Here is a 15,139-nt window from a genome sequence, read left to right as displayed (position 1 = left end):
ATATATAAACAGCCAGTTTACTTTTTTCCCTTACAGTGTGCTTAATGTAAACGCTGCAAGTTGGCTGCTAAAAGGGTAAAAAAGCGTAAATATTAACAGATGCAACATACGGAAAAGTGGTGTCATTCCTAGCAAACTTTTAGATACATATATCCTTCTAGAATCCTTATTAAAGGGATATGAGATAAAATTTTAACTTGCTCAAATTCCTATAACAATATATAATCAGTTTTCCATTTCGTCCACGAAACTACGGTTGCGGTTCAGCATGAACAGTCAATTTTACTAACAAAGTGTTTTATGGGTAATTATCTATTATTTTCCTGAAAATGTACATACAATTAAATACTCTTCTTCCAAACTTTACTTTTGAACATTTTGGGCAGGGTGTTTTGGTTTAAGTCTGCGCTAAACAGTGCTACAAGCCCAAGCTGCAAAGAGCTTTGAAGCTCACCAAAGTTGTATTTGTTGTTAGGTTTTTGATTTTGTTGCGACAAATTTGAGAATTCAAACATTGCAAGAGCGATCGGCGACTTGAGAAATCAGTTGCTAGCGAGCTTTCAAGCGGACAACAGGTGATCGCGAGCGTTCCGCAGCAAAGGTGAAAATCGCGTTCGACAACCGTGAGCGAGCGAGTAAAGTCGCCCCAAAAACGCGCACCACGTCTTGGGCAATCTGCGGTGCTTTTATTTTGGTGCTGCTGCAATCGCGCGTGCGAGCGAGATAGTGTGTAGTGACAGTGGTAGTGCGAGTGAGAAGAAGCAAAGCGCCTGCCCACGGCAATAAAGTACGACTTGATTTTTGTTTTAATATGTGATGCCAATACACAATTCAACAATCGAGAAAACGTGTTTACACTTAATTTTGCCAACGTGATTTAAAGACAAGCCAAAAATGCGCCTCCAGGCAACGGATATGTGCGCTATTCCAGTGCTGATCTTACTCACCCTTTGTTTGCTTTGCCAAACATCTGCCCAGGGGTTAGTATAACACACACAAACATATCACCTCCACAGGTGACACATTCGGCAAGCGATACAAAAAATGGAAGTATATTTCAAATGCCGCATAATGACATCACTCAACTCCAGATGAAGCCAGATGTAGCCAAAACAAATGACTTAGACGACGAACTCGAGAGATCAGTGGGAATTTCGGGACGATGCCGCCATGCAGATCTGTAATTAACAACATGTAATCAAGAAATTAGCCCTGGGTTTTATTGCTGTCATAATAAGCTGACAAGACCGAAACAAGACGGCAGATGAAATAACCCGAAACCAACGCGATTTTCGGAGGCGAATTCAAAGCTTCCTACGCATACTCAGTTTGATAGGGTGATGCAAGGTGGCAAGATGCTTAAAAGGAGATGCATTCCAAGGGAGCAGCAAAAGCTTGCGCAATGGTTCCGCATCCTATAATATATTCAGTTTTTGTCGAATATGTTTTGAGTTATTTTTGAAACTATAAAAAACTTTTTAATACACATTTGATTCTCAATCCATTTTATTAAAGTTTCTTAATAAGTTTTTTTATACTCATTTTCTGTTACGAAACAATTTCGGGGTAGATTATGACAATAACTCTGAAGCAAAAAATTCCACCATAAGCTCAAAAATTCTTTCCCGATCGACTCACCCTGATGCTGCCGCCTGGTTAAGGTGACACATTAACATGGATTGCTACTTGTGTACTCATTTCCGATGGCTCACCTTGAAGGCTGACCAGTCGTGGCGATTTTATAAACACTTTGCGAATTTATTGAACTGTGTGTGTTAAGCTTCGCCAAGAACTGTGATTGATCGAGTAATGATCACTTCCACTGGAGGCGTCTACTTCTGGTGCTTTCCTCCTGTTTCTCCTCGTATTCATTATATGTCATTGAGTTGGTCGAGCTCAATCTGCCACCATATATGGGCCACAAGGCCTGATTTCGCCAGTTCATGTGGGTGAATTTCAAGCAATTGAACCCGGATCGAATAGATCTGATATGAAAGAAATCTTCTGTCTATGAATCGCACCGGGTTACGGGTTACATTCGTTTAACACCCCATGGCAGAATCAATCAGGTGGAACATCGCTACTGCAACTGGAAACTTGAAGCCTGCACTTTGCGGCCAATTTGAGCGAAAAGCGAAATTGTTTTTGCCATTTACCTGCTGGTTGAAAACCGTTTTGCGAGAGCGACCACCGTCGAGGGAACCTGTTTTTTTAGGCTAACAAACGTGACATAAACACAAAAGAACATTTTTGGTGGGAACAGGTTAGACCCGCCGCACCAATTGAAATTAGAACAGGCAGCAAGCAGTGAATTACCAGAAAAGGTGGCACAGTTAGGAGGCAGCTCGTAAGTTTAGCAATTTAGCTGACAACTAAATAAATAGCCCGAGCCTTTTGCAAAGGCTGTCAAATGTAAGAAGCTCCAAAAGCGGATAAAAAAATGAAAATCTTACGTAAAAAACCAAAATTACCTAAGTAACTTTTTTGGAGAGGGTTTGGGTGTATGAAGGCGCACATTTCGAAAACCAGTATGTCTACTATAGTTGATTGTTTTGATTATCTAAAAAAATGTTTAAACTTTAAATACCCTTTTTTTTAAATAAATAAAGAGTTAATAAGGTAGCTTAAAATGACCATGATAAATATATTCAAATGAGCCCCAAAATCGTTGATTAGCAGCTGCAATCGTTTGGCTTGGCTGATTTAAAAAGCTTCCACATTCTGCATTTCGAGGAGGCCACAAAAGAAAACCACACAAAAGTAGTTATAGCTCGAGCCACTCTGCCGTACTTCCCACAACCCCGACCCCCAAGCCCACAGCCAAAACCACCTCCAACCATTTCCGACAGATTCCCTCACCGCAGCGATTGATGCTGACCCGACCGAAAGTTAAAGTACAATACCCTCTTTCGGGTTGGGGTATTGTCTTCCGTTAGACGCGTGAATGAATAGCGAAAAAAGATTCAGATAGCATAACAGCATAGGTGTAATCCACTTATCTACGACCATTAAATCTGTAGCTCTTTTTGTTTGTTTACTTACAGTCGCCGGCTTGAGGTTGAGTCGGTTTTTGGTGGAAAAAAGCCAAGTAAAGTTGAACAACCATGCAGTTTAAAATATAAGAGAGGGTGTAGTCAAAGTATGGCATTTAAAAATACTCACAGATTAATTCGAACATATATTTTCCGTGTTTACTAATTTTATAACAATCCTAAATATATTTAATATTGCAGCTTGTACTCTATCATTGCACCGAACACTTTGCGTCCGAACTCGCAATTTCATGTGGCTGTGAGCTTGCACAATGCTCCCGAATCCGCCACATTTAAGGTGGGAATCCTGGGGAGCTCTTACACGGACTTTAAGACCGTGGAGCTACGACCCTTTTCCACACAGCTGCTGCACTTTGAGGTAGGTTACCACCTAGAAATTATCTAGCAAAGGGGCTCTTAGTCATCCCAGATCAACTTTAGATTCCCGCCCTAAGAACTGATCGATATCGTCTCACCGCTGAGGGTCTTGGTGGAGTTCAGTTTACCAACGAGACTCAGCTGCACTTTGAGTCCAAGCAGCACACGGTTTTGGTGCAGACGGACAAGAGCATCTACAAGCCAGGCGATCTGGTTCACTATCGAGTGCTCATTTTGGACGCCAATCTGAAACCCGCGCGTGGCTATGGACGTGTGCATGTGGATATCAAGGATTCCGGTGATAACATCATACGCAGCCACAAGGACATTCGTCTAACCAATTCGATTTACTCGAACGAACTTCGATTGTCGGACTCACCGCGTTTTGGCACTTGGTCCATTGTCGTGGATGTTTCGGAACAAGCGCATACGCAAACTTTCGAGATCCTTGATCATATCCTGCCAAAATTCGTTGTAGATATCGACACACCCAAGCACGCTATTTATAAGGATGGAAAAATAGCAGCCACTGTCCGAGCGCAGTAAGCAAACAAGTTATGTAAACAAATCTGTATAAAATAATAACCAAACGACTTTTAAAGCTATGCATTTGGCCAGCCAATTGTGGGTGAAGCCACCCTATCCATTTATCCCACTTTCTTTGGCTCGCTACAACCTTTTGTCAACGATCTCATCACCCGGAAAGTTGTGCCCATCGATGGCAACGCGTACTTTGAGTTCGATATTGAGAATGAGCTCCATCTGAAGCAGGACTATGAGAGGCAATACCTTTTGGATGCCCTCGTTGAGGAGAAGTCAACTGGTTCGGTGCAAAACTATTCAACAGTCTTGACACTGCACTTGAACCATTATCGCGTGGAGGCTGTCAAGGTGCCCAGCTACTATATTCCTGGAGTGCCCTTCGAAGCTACAGTAAGTGGTCCAGAAAATGGTCTACACTTAAAATGGTAACACTTAAAATTAATTATGTTCCAGGCTCGTATAGCCCGCAATGATGGCGGCCAACTGAGGGACTTTAATCCCCAAATCACCGCATACTTAACGAATGTCTATGGCAGCAGTGAGATGTACAATCGCACGTCCTATAGCCTGGATGCCAGTGGAGAGATCAAGATGAAGTTCACTGTTCCGATTGGGGATCGAGATGAATTTCATTCCATAATTGTTGACTACCAGGGCGTGATCAGTGAGGTGGGAAAGATCCCCAGCAAGCATTTGCACAGCAAGAACTACATCACTGCCAAGGTGTTGAATGATAGGTTAGTTCAGAAATTGCAAATAAATTTATCAAAAATGTATTTATATTAATATCACTATTTAAAGACCCACTGTAAACCAGGAAATTTCTGTGGTGGTACGCTCCTATGCGCCCATTAAATATTTTATGTACCAAGTTGTCGGTCGCGGCGATATTATTCTGTCTCGCAATGTGGATGTAAGTTCATATATTCTGTAGCAGTAGTCAATGCTCATCATTAATTTATTAATTTTTCCAAGGTGGCCGATGGAACTTTCCACACAATCAAATTCCTGGCATCGTTTGCAATGATGCCGAGAGCCAAGCTGCTTGTATATACGGTTGTAGATGGCGAGTTTGTTTATGATGAGCAGGTCATACAGTTTGAAGAAAACCTGCTCAATGCGGTAAGAGCTATTGAGTATGATTTTCACTTTGTTTTAATTCCAAATCATTACTTTTAGGTACAAGTTGACGCACCCATTAGAGCACCTCCTGGCCAAGACATTGACATAGGCATAAGCACCAAACCCTATTCATATGTGGGCCTCATGTTAGTGGATCAAAATGCGAACGAGCTTAGGAGTGGTCATGATTTAACGCACAAACGACTGATGGATGCCCTGCGTTCGTACGAACTGAGCGATGTGAACACCCCAACGGGATCGCCTGGCAAGGAATCCGGTGTGGTAACCATGTCCAACACGGATTACTTTATCGAAAAGGAAGCTGAGAGCAATCCGGCATTGGATCGAGAGGTTTCGACCGGACCCGAGGAAGACAAATTAACCACTGTGCGAAAAACAGACATTGGACCTGCCCACAAGATTGAGGTCAATACCTTGCCTCCTGGCAAAGGACGATACGCCTTTTCCTACACACCAAAGCCCTTCTGGCATAATCCAAGGGTCCACGTGATGCGCGATCCTGCGGATACGTGGCTCTTCTTGAACATCTCCGCCAGCAGCGATGGTCGGAATTCCATCCACAGAAGGATTCCCAGCGAGATGACTTCCTGGGTGGTGTCCGCCTTTGCTCTGGATCCGGTTAACGGTTTGGGATTGTCTCCGGCAAATGGAAAATTGGAGGCCTACAAAGAGTTTTACATAAGCACCGAGCTGCCATATTCCATAAAAAGAGGTATGGCCCGAATCGCATAACAAAAAGGAAATAATACATATATTATTTATATTTTCAGATGAACTCATTGCCATTCCGTTTGTGGTGCACAACAATAGGGACAGTGATTTGAACGTGGAGGTCACCTTCTACAACTCAGCCCTGGACTTTGATTTCCCACAACTGAATCCCAAAGCTACTAACCAACCAAGTGAGTTATGCATGTTACTGTTATGACTTACACGATCCTGAAACTATACAATTTTCAGAGGTTGAACTCTACAGACGCAGATCCTTGCAGGTGCCGGGTAGATCCGCCCGTTCCGTATCCTTCATCGTGACTCCTAAGAGAGTGGGTTCGCTTTTGGTTAAAGCAATGGCTGCCTCCTCCCAGGCTGGCGATACAGTCGAGCAAAATCTGCTGGTGGAACACCCTGGAGCCGTGGAGCGAATCAACAGGGGATTCCTCTTTGAACTGAACTCCAATGCGCAGAATAGAAGAAACGTAACCATTGCGGTTCCACGCAATGCGATTCCGGAATCCACACGTATCGAAGTATCAGCCGTTGGAGATCTCATTGGCAGCTTGGTGGGCAATCTGGACAGCCTCATCCTCCTGCCAACTGGCTGCGGCGAACAGACCATGGTTAACTTTGTGCCCAATCTAATAGTTCTACGCTACCTGGGGGTGAGTCCAACTCAGCGATGTTAAAACACAATTTTATAATGTGAAATGCCGTTCCTTAGCGCCTTCGTCAACTCACCCCGGAAGTGGAGCTGCGTGCCACAAACAATCTGGCAGTGGGCTACCAGAGAATTCTTTATTACCGCCATGAGAATGGTGCCTTCAGTGCATTTGGATTGGACATCAAGCGGAGCTCCACGTGGCTGACGGCGTACGTGGCCCGTTCACTGCGACAAGCGGCTCCTTTTACCCAAGTGGACAGCAATGTCCTGCAAAAGGCACTTAGCTATTTGGGCAGTGTTCAGTCCGGCAACGGTGGCTTCGAGGAGCGTGGCGACGTCTTTGAGAAATTTGGCGACGATGGCATCAGTCTGACTGCATTTGTGACCCTGGCGCTAATGGAAAATGTGGTAAGTGCAATGGCTCAATGATATTAGAATGGTATTTCATTAATTTGGCCTAGGATCTGTATCCCGAATATCGAAACAACATCAACAAAGCGTTGGACTTTATCACCAGGGGCTTAGATGGATCAAGTAACCTACACGCCATGGCCATAGGCACTTATGTGCTCTCTCGGGCTAATCATAATGCCAAGGCCGCTTTTCTACAGCGCTTGGACTCGATGGCCACCAACAAGGGCAAGACAATTTAGTATTTTATTAAGAGTACTTAAATAATAATGTAACTATCTTCCAGATGGCCTCAAGTGGTGGAATAAAACGGCCCCCGCTGGTGAGCAGCAGTCACCCTGGTACAATGCCACTCGCAGTGTCAACATCGAGATCTCTGCTTATGCCGCCTTGGCTCTACTCGAAAATAACTTGGTGGGCGATGCCCTGCCCGTGTTGAACTGGCTGATGGATCAACGAAATCCCAGAGGTGGCTTTGTGGCATCGCAGGACACTGTGGTTGGCCTCCAGGCGCTTCTCATGTTCGCCGAACGCTTTTCCAGTCAGGGCAATAATCTTCAAATCGGCTTCCATTATGGAGAAGGTGCTGAAACGATAATTAATGTGAATGCTGAAAACTCACTGGCCCTGCAAACGGTGGAGGTAAGCGATTAACTTTTAATCATCTAGACTAGATTTAGATTTATATTTGATTTATAATTGACCTACTTACCAGCTACCAAACAACCTCAAAAACTTGAGTGTTTCGGCCACCGGCCGGGGAATGGCCTTGGCCCAAGTCAGCTACACCTATAACACAAACGTCACCAGTGCGTGGCCACGTTTTGTCCTCGATCCCACTGTGAATCGCAACTCCCATGCGGACTACCTCCATCTATCGGCCTGTGCCAGCTTTGTTTCCGTGGCGGGCGAGGATGAGCAGCGCTCCAACATGGCCGTGATGGAGGTGCACCTGCCGAGTGGTTTTGTCGTGGACAGGGATACACTGCCCACGTTGGAGTCGAGTGAGCGCATCAAGAAGGTGGAGACGCAGAACAGGAACACCAAGGTGGTCATCTACTTTGATTACCTGGACAGAAGGGAGGTCTGCCCCACCCTGCACGCCTACAAGACGGTCAAGGTCACCAAACATCGACCGGTTGCGGTCGTCATGTACGACTACTATGACAGCGGTAAAATTGACAAATTGTAGTAACATCATTAACACATGATTAATTTATCAATTTACCCTTGATTTACAGCTCGCCGTGCCAGGCAGTTCTACAGGGCACCCAAATCGAATATCTGTGACATTTGCGAGCACGCCAACTGCGGTGACCTCTGCGAAAAGGCCGAGAAGCGCGAGTCCAAGCGACCTGATGACTACACGGCGATAGCGGGTCACAGTTCAGGGTCGAGTCTCAGAGCCATTCCACTGGTATCAGTGGCTATGGTCCTGTCGGTCCTTTTGAGAACCCCTTAGCTGTTAGGCGATACTGTCACGTAATGTGGACACAACATGGAAATCGAAGCTTTAACCACACCCACTCACATAGTCGCTAAGCTAGCCTAATGAATGCCGTGAACTAAACCTGATCTAAGTACATCTAACGATGCTAAAGTGTTGCCAATAAAGTGTTATAACGTTTACTAAAACCAGAATTCAATTTGTTTAAACTGGAAGGGCAAGCATTGGAGCTAAATTAAAACTTCACTTACTTTCTTCTATGATTACTTTTGAGAAGTGTCAAATAGTTACCTCTGCCAATGAGTTTTCGCGATGTATCCATTACTCATACGCTCTGTTGTACACGAGTGTTTTGAACATGTTTCTCTTGACAGAAAAACAAGCTCACTAACTCACATTTACTCGCTTTTTTGACAACATCAAATAAATATTGTAAAAGTAGGTCTATAAATTCCATCTGTTTGGTATAGTTCAGCATGGTAAATTCGAAATTCAGCCTTGAGTGACCATGGCGAATACACAGCCCGCGACGACGACGGCTCCGCGCAAAGATAAGCGCATTGAGCGGGACGAGAACCGCGGCCAATGGAATTCCAAGTCGGAGTTCATCCTCTCGCTCCTCGGATATGCCATTGGCATTGGCAATGTGTGGCGCTTTCCCTATCTCTGCTACCGCAGTGGCGGCGGTAAGTCACCATCCCACATACGCCCACTTGGCCACACCTGTTTACACCCAATCGAGTCCATCAAGCCAACAGAACCACCCACACATCATGCAGCAAATTGATGGGTGAGCTCAAGCTCCCAAAATAGCGCAGCAGTGACGTCAGCGAACGAGAGTGCTGCACTGAGTGGCAATGGTTATTTTTAGGCTTTAGCTTTCGAGTGAAAGCTGGCAAAGCTCCAACGTTCATGAGGGCCATTTGGCCAGCGGAAGAGCGACGCCTTCGATAGCTCAGTTGGTAGAGCGGTGGACTGTAGAGTTTCCGAGGCTTGGTGATGCGAGCAGAGGCAGGACTCTGGGCCAAACAATACCCCCTGGCCACAGACAGCGCTTGCTCTTGTATCATCAGTTACTGAATCGCGATATGTTGAAATCCATAGGTCGCTGGTTCAAATCCGGCTCGAAGGATATTATTTTAAGGTCCACTTTTTTTTTCTTTGTCGCTGCTCTCCTAGGCATGGGCGCTATTCGTTTAGATAGATGCATCTAATGCAATAAAGTGAAAATTTCATTTCACATTTTACTTAAAAATTATTTTTTATTGCTAAAGAGCTATGAGATAATTCAAATTGGGAGCTACTTTGAATACTTTGTTAGTGTGTTTTGCCTCCATAAATTAGTACATGATTTTATATCCTTCCTAGCCGCCTTCCTGATTCCCTACATGCTGATGGTCATTTTGGCCGGCATACCCCTGTTTTATATGGAGGTTCTGATCGGCCAGTTCTCGAGCACCGGATGCACTGGCATGTTTCGCATGACGCCTCTGCTGAAGGGAACGGGCATCGCCCAGGTGGTGGTCAATGCCTACTGCGTGTGCTACTACTCGGTGATCATATCGTATCCCGTCCGGATGATCTTCTACTGCTTTTTCAAGCAGGTGCCCTGGGAGGACTGCAGTAATTCTTGGAATAGCGACAATTGTGTGACCGTTTCTGACGTGAGCTTGTTTTTTACGATAATTATCCTCATTCAACATTTTTGCTTCTTAGATGGGAAAGCAAAATAGTACTGATGGATTTACAACTTCCGCCGATGAATTCTTTCAGTAAGTGCCATCATAGCTATGAATTTCATTCCACTGCCAATTGAAATCTCCTTTTGCAGCTTGGAAGTCCTTAGAATCTCAAAGGACATCTCTGAACTGGGCGGCATGGTGTGGGAACAATTAGTTGCCTTGATAGTCACCTGGATTATTATTTACTTCTGCCTAATGCGGGGAATCAAGTCGGTATGTTTCTTTCTCAATCACGTTAAGATTCATAATGCTCTAGCCCATGGAATTCAGGTTGGCAAGGTCGTTTACTTCACGGTACCCTTCCCCTACTTGCTGCTCTTCATTCTGCTCGTCAGAGGAGCCACTTTGCCCGGCGCCTGGAAAGGCATAAAGTTCTACCTGTATCCGGAATGGGACCGCCTGCTGGACCTCAAAGTCTGGGCCGATGCCGCCATCCAAATGTTCTTCGGCATCGGACCTGGCTGGGGTGGTATCGTCAACATGGCCAGTTTCAGCAACTTTCGAAACAACGCCAGATGTGACACGATTCTCATAGTATCGATCAACGTGTTCACAAGCATACTGGCTGGATTTGTGGTCTTTTCCGTGTTGGGATTTCTTTCTGGTAAGTATTCATTTTCGTTTGCTCACAGTTGAGTTTGTTCGGCTGTAAAGAATTGTGTTAATTTTGTAGAAAAATCGGGCATTCCCGTGGAAACCGTGGCCACCGGAGGAGCTGGACTGGCCTTCGTCACGTATCCGGAGGCCATTGGCATGCTGCCTGTCCCGCAGCTCTGGGCGCTCATGTTTTTCTTTATGCTCTTTTTGCTGGGCATCGACAGTGTGGTAAGTTGAAAGTGCTTTGGAAACCTAATTTAGGTCTACTAACTCTGTTTCCATACGAAGTTTGTACAACTGGAGGCCATCATGACATCGATATTGGATGAGTGGTATTGGGTGAGAAGTCACAAGTGGAAACTGACGCTCGTTTCTTGCTTTATCTTTTTGGCAATTTCCTCCATAATGTGCACAAATGTCAGTTAATCCATAAATAGCTGTCCTCTACTAATATTCTAACCACTTATTTTAGGGGGGCATGTTTATTCTTCAGCTGTTTGACTGGTACTCCTCGGCGATAGCTGTAATAGTCATTTGTCTGGTGGAGATTATAATGGTCGCTTGGATTTATGGCATTAAAAATTTCATGTTGGATGTCGAATTTATGCTCGGAAGACGCCCAAGTCTATATTGGAGAATTTTGTGGCAGGTCGTCACACCCGTTATACTAATTGTAAGAAACTTTTTCACTCTTATTTTAACCGATAAAATGAGCATTTGAATATTGCCTAAAACCATCATCCCACTTTCAGTTTATACTTATAACTAGCATTGTATTCATGAGGACAATCACCTATAACAACATCCCATACCCCCCATGGGCCATTATGATCGGCTGGGCTAGTTGTATAACATCAGTCATGTGGATACCGCTCTACATTTTCTATATCATGATCCGTAAGCGGGCCACTCTATGTGACAGCCTAAAGAAACGCCTCAGGCCCTTGGACTGGACCCCATCGGATCCGCAAGATCGTGCGGAATACGAGGCCTTCCGAAGGCAACGCAGAATGCCGGGATTTATGTCTGACACAGACATCGAGTCCACCAAATAGAATAATCTATAATATATGTACATTTTTTATTGGTAAAATATTTACAACATTTGTACGCATGAAGAGTAAATATTTGGATTAATGCGATTGGTCTTAAACACACATTCATTTTTCCAGGGTACAAGTAGAACTTGCCATACTCTATTTGAGCCAAGATCAGTTTCACAAATATTTGGAAGCAACAAGAATCAAACATGCCAGCTTTTCACAAATGTTGTTGTATTGTAATTTTATTATTTGTCTTTCCAAGTTCTATTGATAAGCCAAATGTAGTTGTACAACGCCCACAATTAGAAAAATCCACAGAACATACTGTTAGTATAGCATTTAAATGTAATTAAAGAGCACTATGTTTTATTCAGCAAAATATATATGAGTTATTCCTGATGAAAGAACTTAGTTTGGCACGATAGTAAGCTGTTCGGTCATATCCGAATTGTTTAAGGATTCCTCGTACTTCTGGCGGTGCTCCATCTCAACCGGATACCAATCGGTGGGTCGGCAGGTGCGTTTGAAGCGTTCCCAAAAGGTGCCAGTGCTTAGGTAGAGGAAGTAGATTCCATACCCAGGAATGGCCAGAATGGGTATAACCACTAGTATAATGGATATTGCAAGGACTATTTCTGAGGAGTAGGTGTGCTCCATGACGCACACAAATATTCCTATTACCTAATAGAGCGAAAAACGGATGACAAGAATTTAAATCACTTAAAATCTATTACGTACCAGGCAAATAATTAATATTATTGGTGCTATGAAGCGGAGTATAAAGACCTTCCAGGAGGCAAAATGCTGGCCCAACATGAACTCAATATCCCGCTGGAAACGTTCTCGACCATAGATCCACAAAACCACCAAGAGGAGCAGCAAATGCAGCAGACTATGTGAGAAAATGACATCCAAACCCAAGGCCGAAAAGAAAATTATGCCATGCTAAAAAAAAATATACAGAAATTTGTTGTAAACTTAATCTATTTTAAAATAAGTACTTACGTTTGTGCAAAAGAAAAAGGAGCATACTGCAATGCCTCCAATTAAGCCAAAGGTTACCTCCTGTTTTCTCACTCTAAGTATTTCAAACTCATCAAACAAACTTTGCAAAACTGTGAATATCTGCGTCGTCTACAAAAAGAAACAAATCATTCGTTTTGGTCAATCACTAATAGTTATTTAAGAATCGTAATAAATAACTAACAATATTTTCCGAAGGAAAAACAAAGTCTTTGCTATTTTGTTTAAGAAACCTTATATTTTCAGACACAATATATGTACTTACTATCACAATAAGGGCAGCCATTAACAGCATAGTATAGTAAATGAAAGTCCACAGGTTCGGCCAACCCAAAGAAGACAAGGCGCTAGCACCGGACAAAAACAGAACCCAATGGTTCAATACTTGTGTGTTGAAAGAACCCTCTATGTGTTCTGCAAGACAAATGTTACCATTAATGTATATTGATCAAGTAATAATAGGCTTACCATTGAAGTAGTGATCCAGCATAAAGGAAACCATGCCAAACATTGTAAAAATAAAAATCTGTCCGAAGGAAATAATCCAACTATACGCCATGATGTCAGTCTTGAACTCGTTGAAACTGGACAGGGCCATAACACTACCCCAGCCAGCTCCGAATGCATGCAAAACCATTACAAATGTCGAGGAAACTCCCATTAGCATTTCCTCCAGACCCGGCTTCATAAAGCTCTTTAGCCCCATGAGGGCGCCTGGAAGAAAGAGGAATCGTCCAAAGCACAACAGGAGGAGAATCAGCGTCACAATAACCATGTAACGTAAAAATTTGCCAAACTTCGCCGTCTCCGAGAATTTATAAAAAATGAATGCAACCATTGTCCAAACTAGAAAGAAGAGGCCCACAAAACGCCAGGATAGCTCATAATCTTGACTCAAATCTGGATAATTGTCCTCTTCAGCGGTTTCAAAGTGGTATCTGAAAATATTACAATTGAAAAGATAATCAAAATGTTGAAAACATTTGTGTTAAACATAGGAATTCAAATTGCTGATTGCGTTGATGAAATAAATTGCAGATCTGGAATATAATACAAATGATAATATAGATAGGATCTCACTTACTGAAAGTACAGTACGGAAGGTACATGAACTAGTAATCTGTGAAACTCTGTGTCGTTATCAGACATACTATTAAAATCCTCAATGACTGTCCCATTGCATATCTGAAAATCAAAAGAAACTGTTTTTATAACTGTATTTTTTATGGTTTCCACTTACTGTAGTTTTTCCAGCGGATTCATTGTACCACGACTTAAGGCCTTCACAACTCCAAGGTAAAGTAGGTCGAAATGAGTTAATCATGAAGAGCAGAGGAACAGCAGCAAAGATGCTGTAGTAAATCAACATGGCGATGGTCAGGAAAACGCTTACATATCCCATCCCTAGAATACAAATACAAGAACAAGCATTCAGCCATCTATAATTTATTTAGTTTCCACATTTAAAAGCATACCTTTAAAAAATGGTGACAGACGGAAGGCGGAGATGAACCCACTGCTGGAGAACTGACCCATGAAGGAGTGAATCACCATTATTGGAACCAAGTATATTGCCATGTAAACTAGGTACGGCATCATCCCAAAAACTGAAGAAGGCAAGAAACTGTGTAACTAGAAAACTGCATCGTTGGTACTAATAATATTCGATATTTGTATTAATTATATTATATTTATAATTCTTATCTGATCAGAGTGTAGAAACATGCACTTATTCAAAGCAACGCCCCTGAAATAAATAGGCTAACCTTGGAACTATAATGCAGATAATAAAGGTGCATATGTATAGCTAAAAGTATCTGTTTTTAATACTTACTGCCCATATCGAAGAAGAACCAATACGAGGCCACAAATATATCCAGTTTAAGGGCCAATCCAAAGCAGGCGAATAAATAGTCCGTTGGTTTTTCCCACTTTCCTCGCTTCAGATCGGGGGAAAAGGGCTTGAGCCCAGTATCATACGATGTTTCATATATCATTTTGTCACGTTAATATAGCGCCGACAAAATGTGTGGGTTAAGGGATTTGGAAAAGTTGAAAAATTAAACAAACTATCCAATTTCACACGCCGATGGAGGTATTTATCATCAAAAGCTCTGACAAACAACGAACATTTCGCGAGCGTTTTAAATTGACGAACTAATTAGTAGCAGCGATGCGGACGAACTGAATCCGATTCCGCAGATAAACCGCAGTGTAGCTGATGCCGCTGGACTGAGATGCTCATACCCTATCAAAGACCATTCACACTAGATCTGCAATCAAATACACCCTAAATAAATAAATAAATGTTAAGTACCAACAGTGCCATAAATAAAATAAATAGTCGGCTGTAATCGGTTTTTAATACAGTGCATTGAGACAGTTCTGAAAAGAAATTAAAT

At 43.0% G+C, this 15,139-nt stretch overlaps 3 protein-coding genes and 1 non-coding gene across 6 annotated transcripts; 3 read left to right on the top strand and 1 right to left on the bottom strand.

Annotated features, from left to right (window-relative positions):
- The first annotated feature begins 542 nt into the window (after positions 1-542).
- Positions 543-8,526, top strand: LOC120455241 (CD109 antigen). Its single transcript, XM_039641226.1, has 15 exons — positions 543-980; positions 3,234-3,411; positions 3,474-3,952; positions 4,013-4,343; positions 4,407-4,690; positions 4,755-4,866; positions 4,929-5,075; positions 5,133-5,808; positions 5,867-5,998; positions 6,057-6,475; positions 6,535-6,882; positions 6,936-7,113; positions 7,172-7,527; positions 7,601-8,057; positions 8,127-8,526. The coding sequence occupies exons 1-15, from the start codon at positions 895-897 to the stop codon at positions 8,345-8,347; spliced, it is 4,404 nt and encodes a 1,467-aa protein (XP_039497160.1). The 5' UTR covers positions 543-894; the 3' UTR covers positions 8,348-8,526.
- Positions 8,527-8,725: 199 nt separating this feature from the next.
- On the top strand, positions 8,726-12,087 carry LOC120452056 (sodium- and chloride-dependent glycine transporter 1). Of its 3 annotated transcripts, none has more exons than XR_005616436.1 (10): positions 8,726-9,018; positions 9,701-9,996; positions 10,049-10,104; positions 10,164-10,287; positions 10,345-10,678; positions 10,748-10,899; positions 10,960-11,088; positions 11,144-11,344; positions 11,424-11,778; positions 11,844-12,087. XR_005616436.1 is itself a non-coding variant. In XM_039636122.1 (9 exons), exons 1-9 carry the CDS (start codon positions 8,841-8,843, stop codon positions 11,724-11,726), a joined length of 1,773 nt encoding a protein of 590 aa, XP_039492056.1. In that variant the 5' UTR covers positions 8,726-8,840; the 3' UTR covers positions 11,727-11,813. The 3 variants fall into 3 exon arrangements, 1 of the variants encoding a protein (XP_039492056.1); XR_006356510.1 differs by having other exon boundaries at positions 11,424-11,791; XM_039636122.1 differs by lacking the exon at positions 11,844-12,087 and having other exon boundaries at positions 11,424-11,813.
- On the top strand, positions 9,277-9,464 carry Trnay-gua. Its single transcript has 2 exons — positions 9,277-9,313; positions 9,429-9,464. It is a non-coding gene; the product is annotated as a tRNA-Tyr (tRNA).
- On the bottom strand, positions 12,068-14,921 carry LOC120452047 (sodium- and chloride-dependent glycine transporter 2-like). Its single transcript, XM_039636111.2, has 9 exons — positions 14,572-14,921; positions 14,213-14,344; positions 13,978-14,141; positions 13,822-13,922; positions 13,206-13,675; positions 13,003-13,151; positions 12,720-12,848; positions 12,453-12,659; positions 12,068-12,395 (listed from the first exon to the last, which is right to left on the bottom strand). The coding sequence occupies exons 1-9, from the start codon at positions 14,732-14,734 to the stop codon at positions 12,123-12,125; spliced, it is 1,788 nt and encodes a 595-aa protein (XP_039492045.1). The 5' UTR covers positions 14,735-14,921; the 3' UTR covers positions 12,068-12,122.
- Between the last annotated feature and the right edge of the window lie 218 nt (positions 14,922-15,139).

This window comes from Drosophila santomea, chromosome 2L (assembly GCF_016746245.2).
Source record: "Drosophila santomea strain STO CAGO 1482 chromosome 2L, Prin_Dsan_1.1, whole genome shotgun sequence".
NCBI classification, from domain to species: Eukaryota; Metazoa; Arthropoda; class Insecta; order Diptera; family Drosophilidae; genus Drosophila; species Drosophila santomea.
This window is presented reverse-complemented; position numbering and strand designations above follow the sequence as displayed.

Coding starts and splice junctions, on each gene's coding strand:
- LOC120455241 (XM_039641226.1), top strand. CDS start 895: ATGCGCCTCCAGGCAACGGATATGTGCGCTATTCCAGTGCTGATCTTA. Junction 3,953..4,012: donor GCAGCCACTGTCCGAGCGCA/GTAAGCAAACAA, acceptor CGACTTTTAAAG/CTATGCATTTGGCCAGCCAA. Junction 4,867..4,928: donor TTCTGTCTCGCAATGTGGAT/GTAAGTTCATAT, acceptor AATTTTTCCAAG/GTGGCCGATGGAACTTTCCA.
- LOC120452056 (XM_039636122.1), top strand. CDS start 8,841: ATGGCGAATACACAGCCCGCGACGACGACGGCTCCGCGCAAAGATAAG. Junction 9,997..10,048: donor ATTGTGTGACCGTTTCTGAC/GTGAGCTTGTTT, acceptor TTTGCTTCTTAG/ATGGGAAAGCAAAATAGTAC. Junction 10,679..10,747: donor CGTGTTGGGATTTCTTTCTG/GTAAGTATTCAT, acceptor TTAATTTTGTAG/AAAAATCGGGCATTCCCGTG.
- LOC120452047 (XM_039636111.2), bottom strand. CDS start 14,734: ATGATATATGAAACATCGTATGATACTGGGCTCAAGCCCTTTTCCCCC. Junction 12,660..12,719: donor CCTTTTTCTTTTGCACAAAC/GTAAGTACTTAT, acceptor ATTTTTTTTTAG/CATGGCATAATTTTCTTTTC. Junction 12,396..12,452: donor TAATATTAATTATTTGCCTG/GTACGTAATAGA, acceptor TCGCTCTATTAG/GTAATAGGAATATTTGTGTG.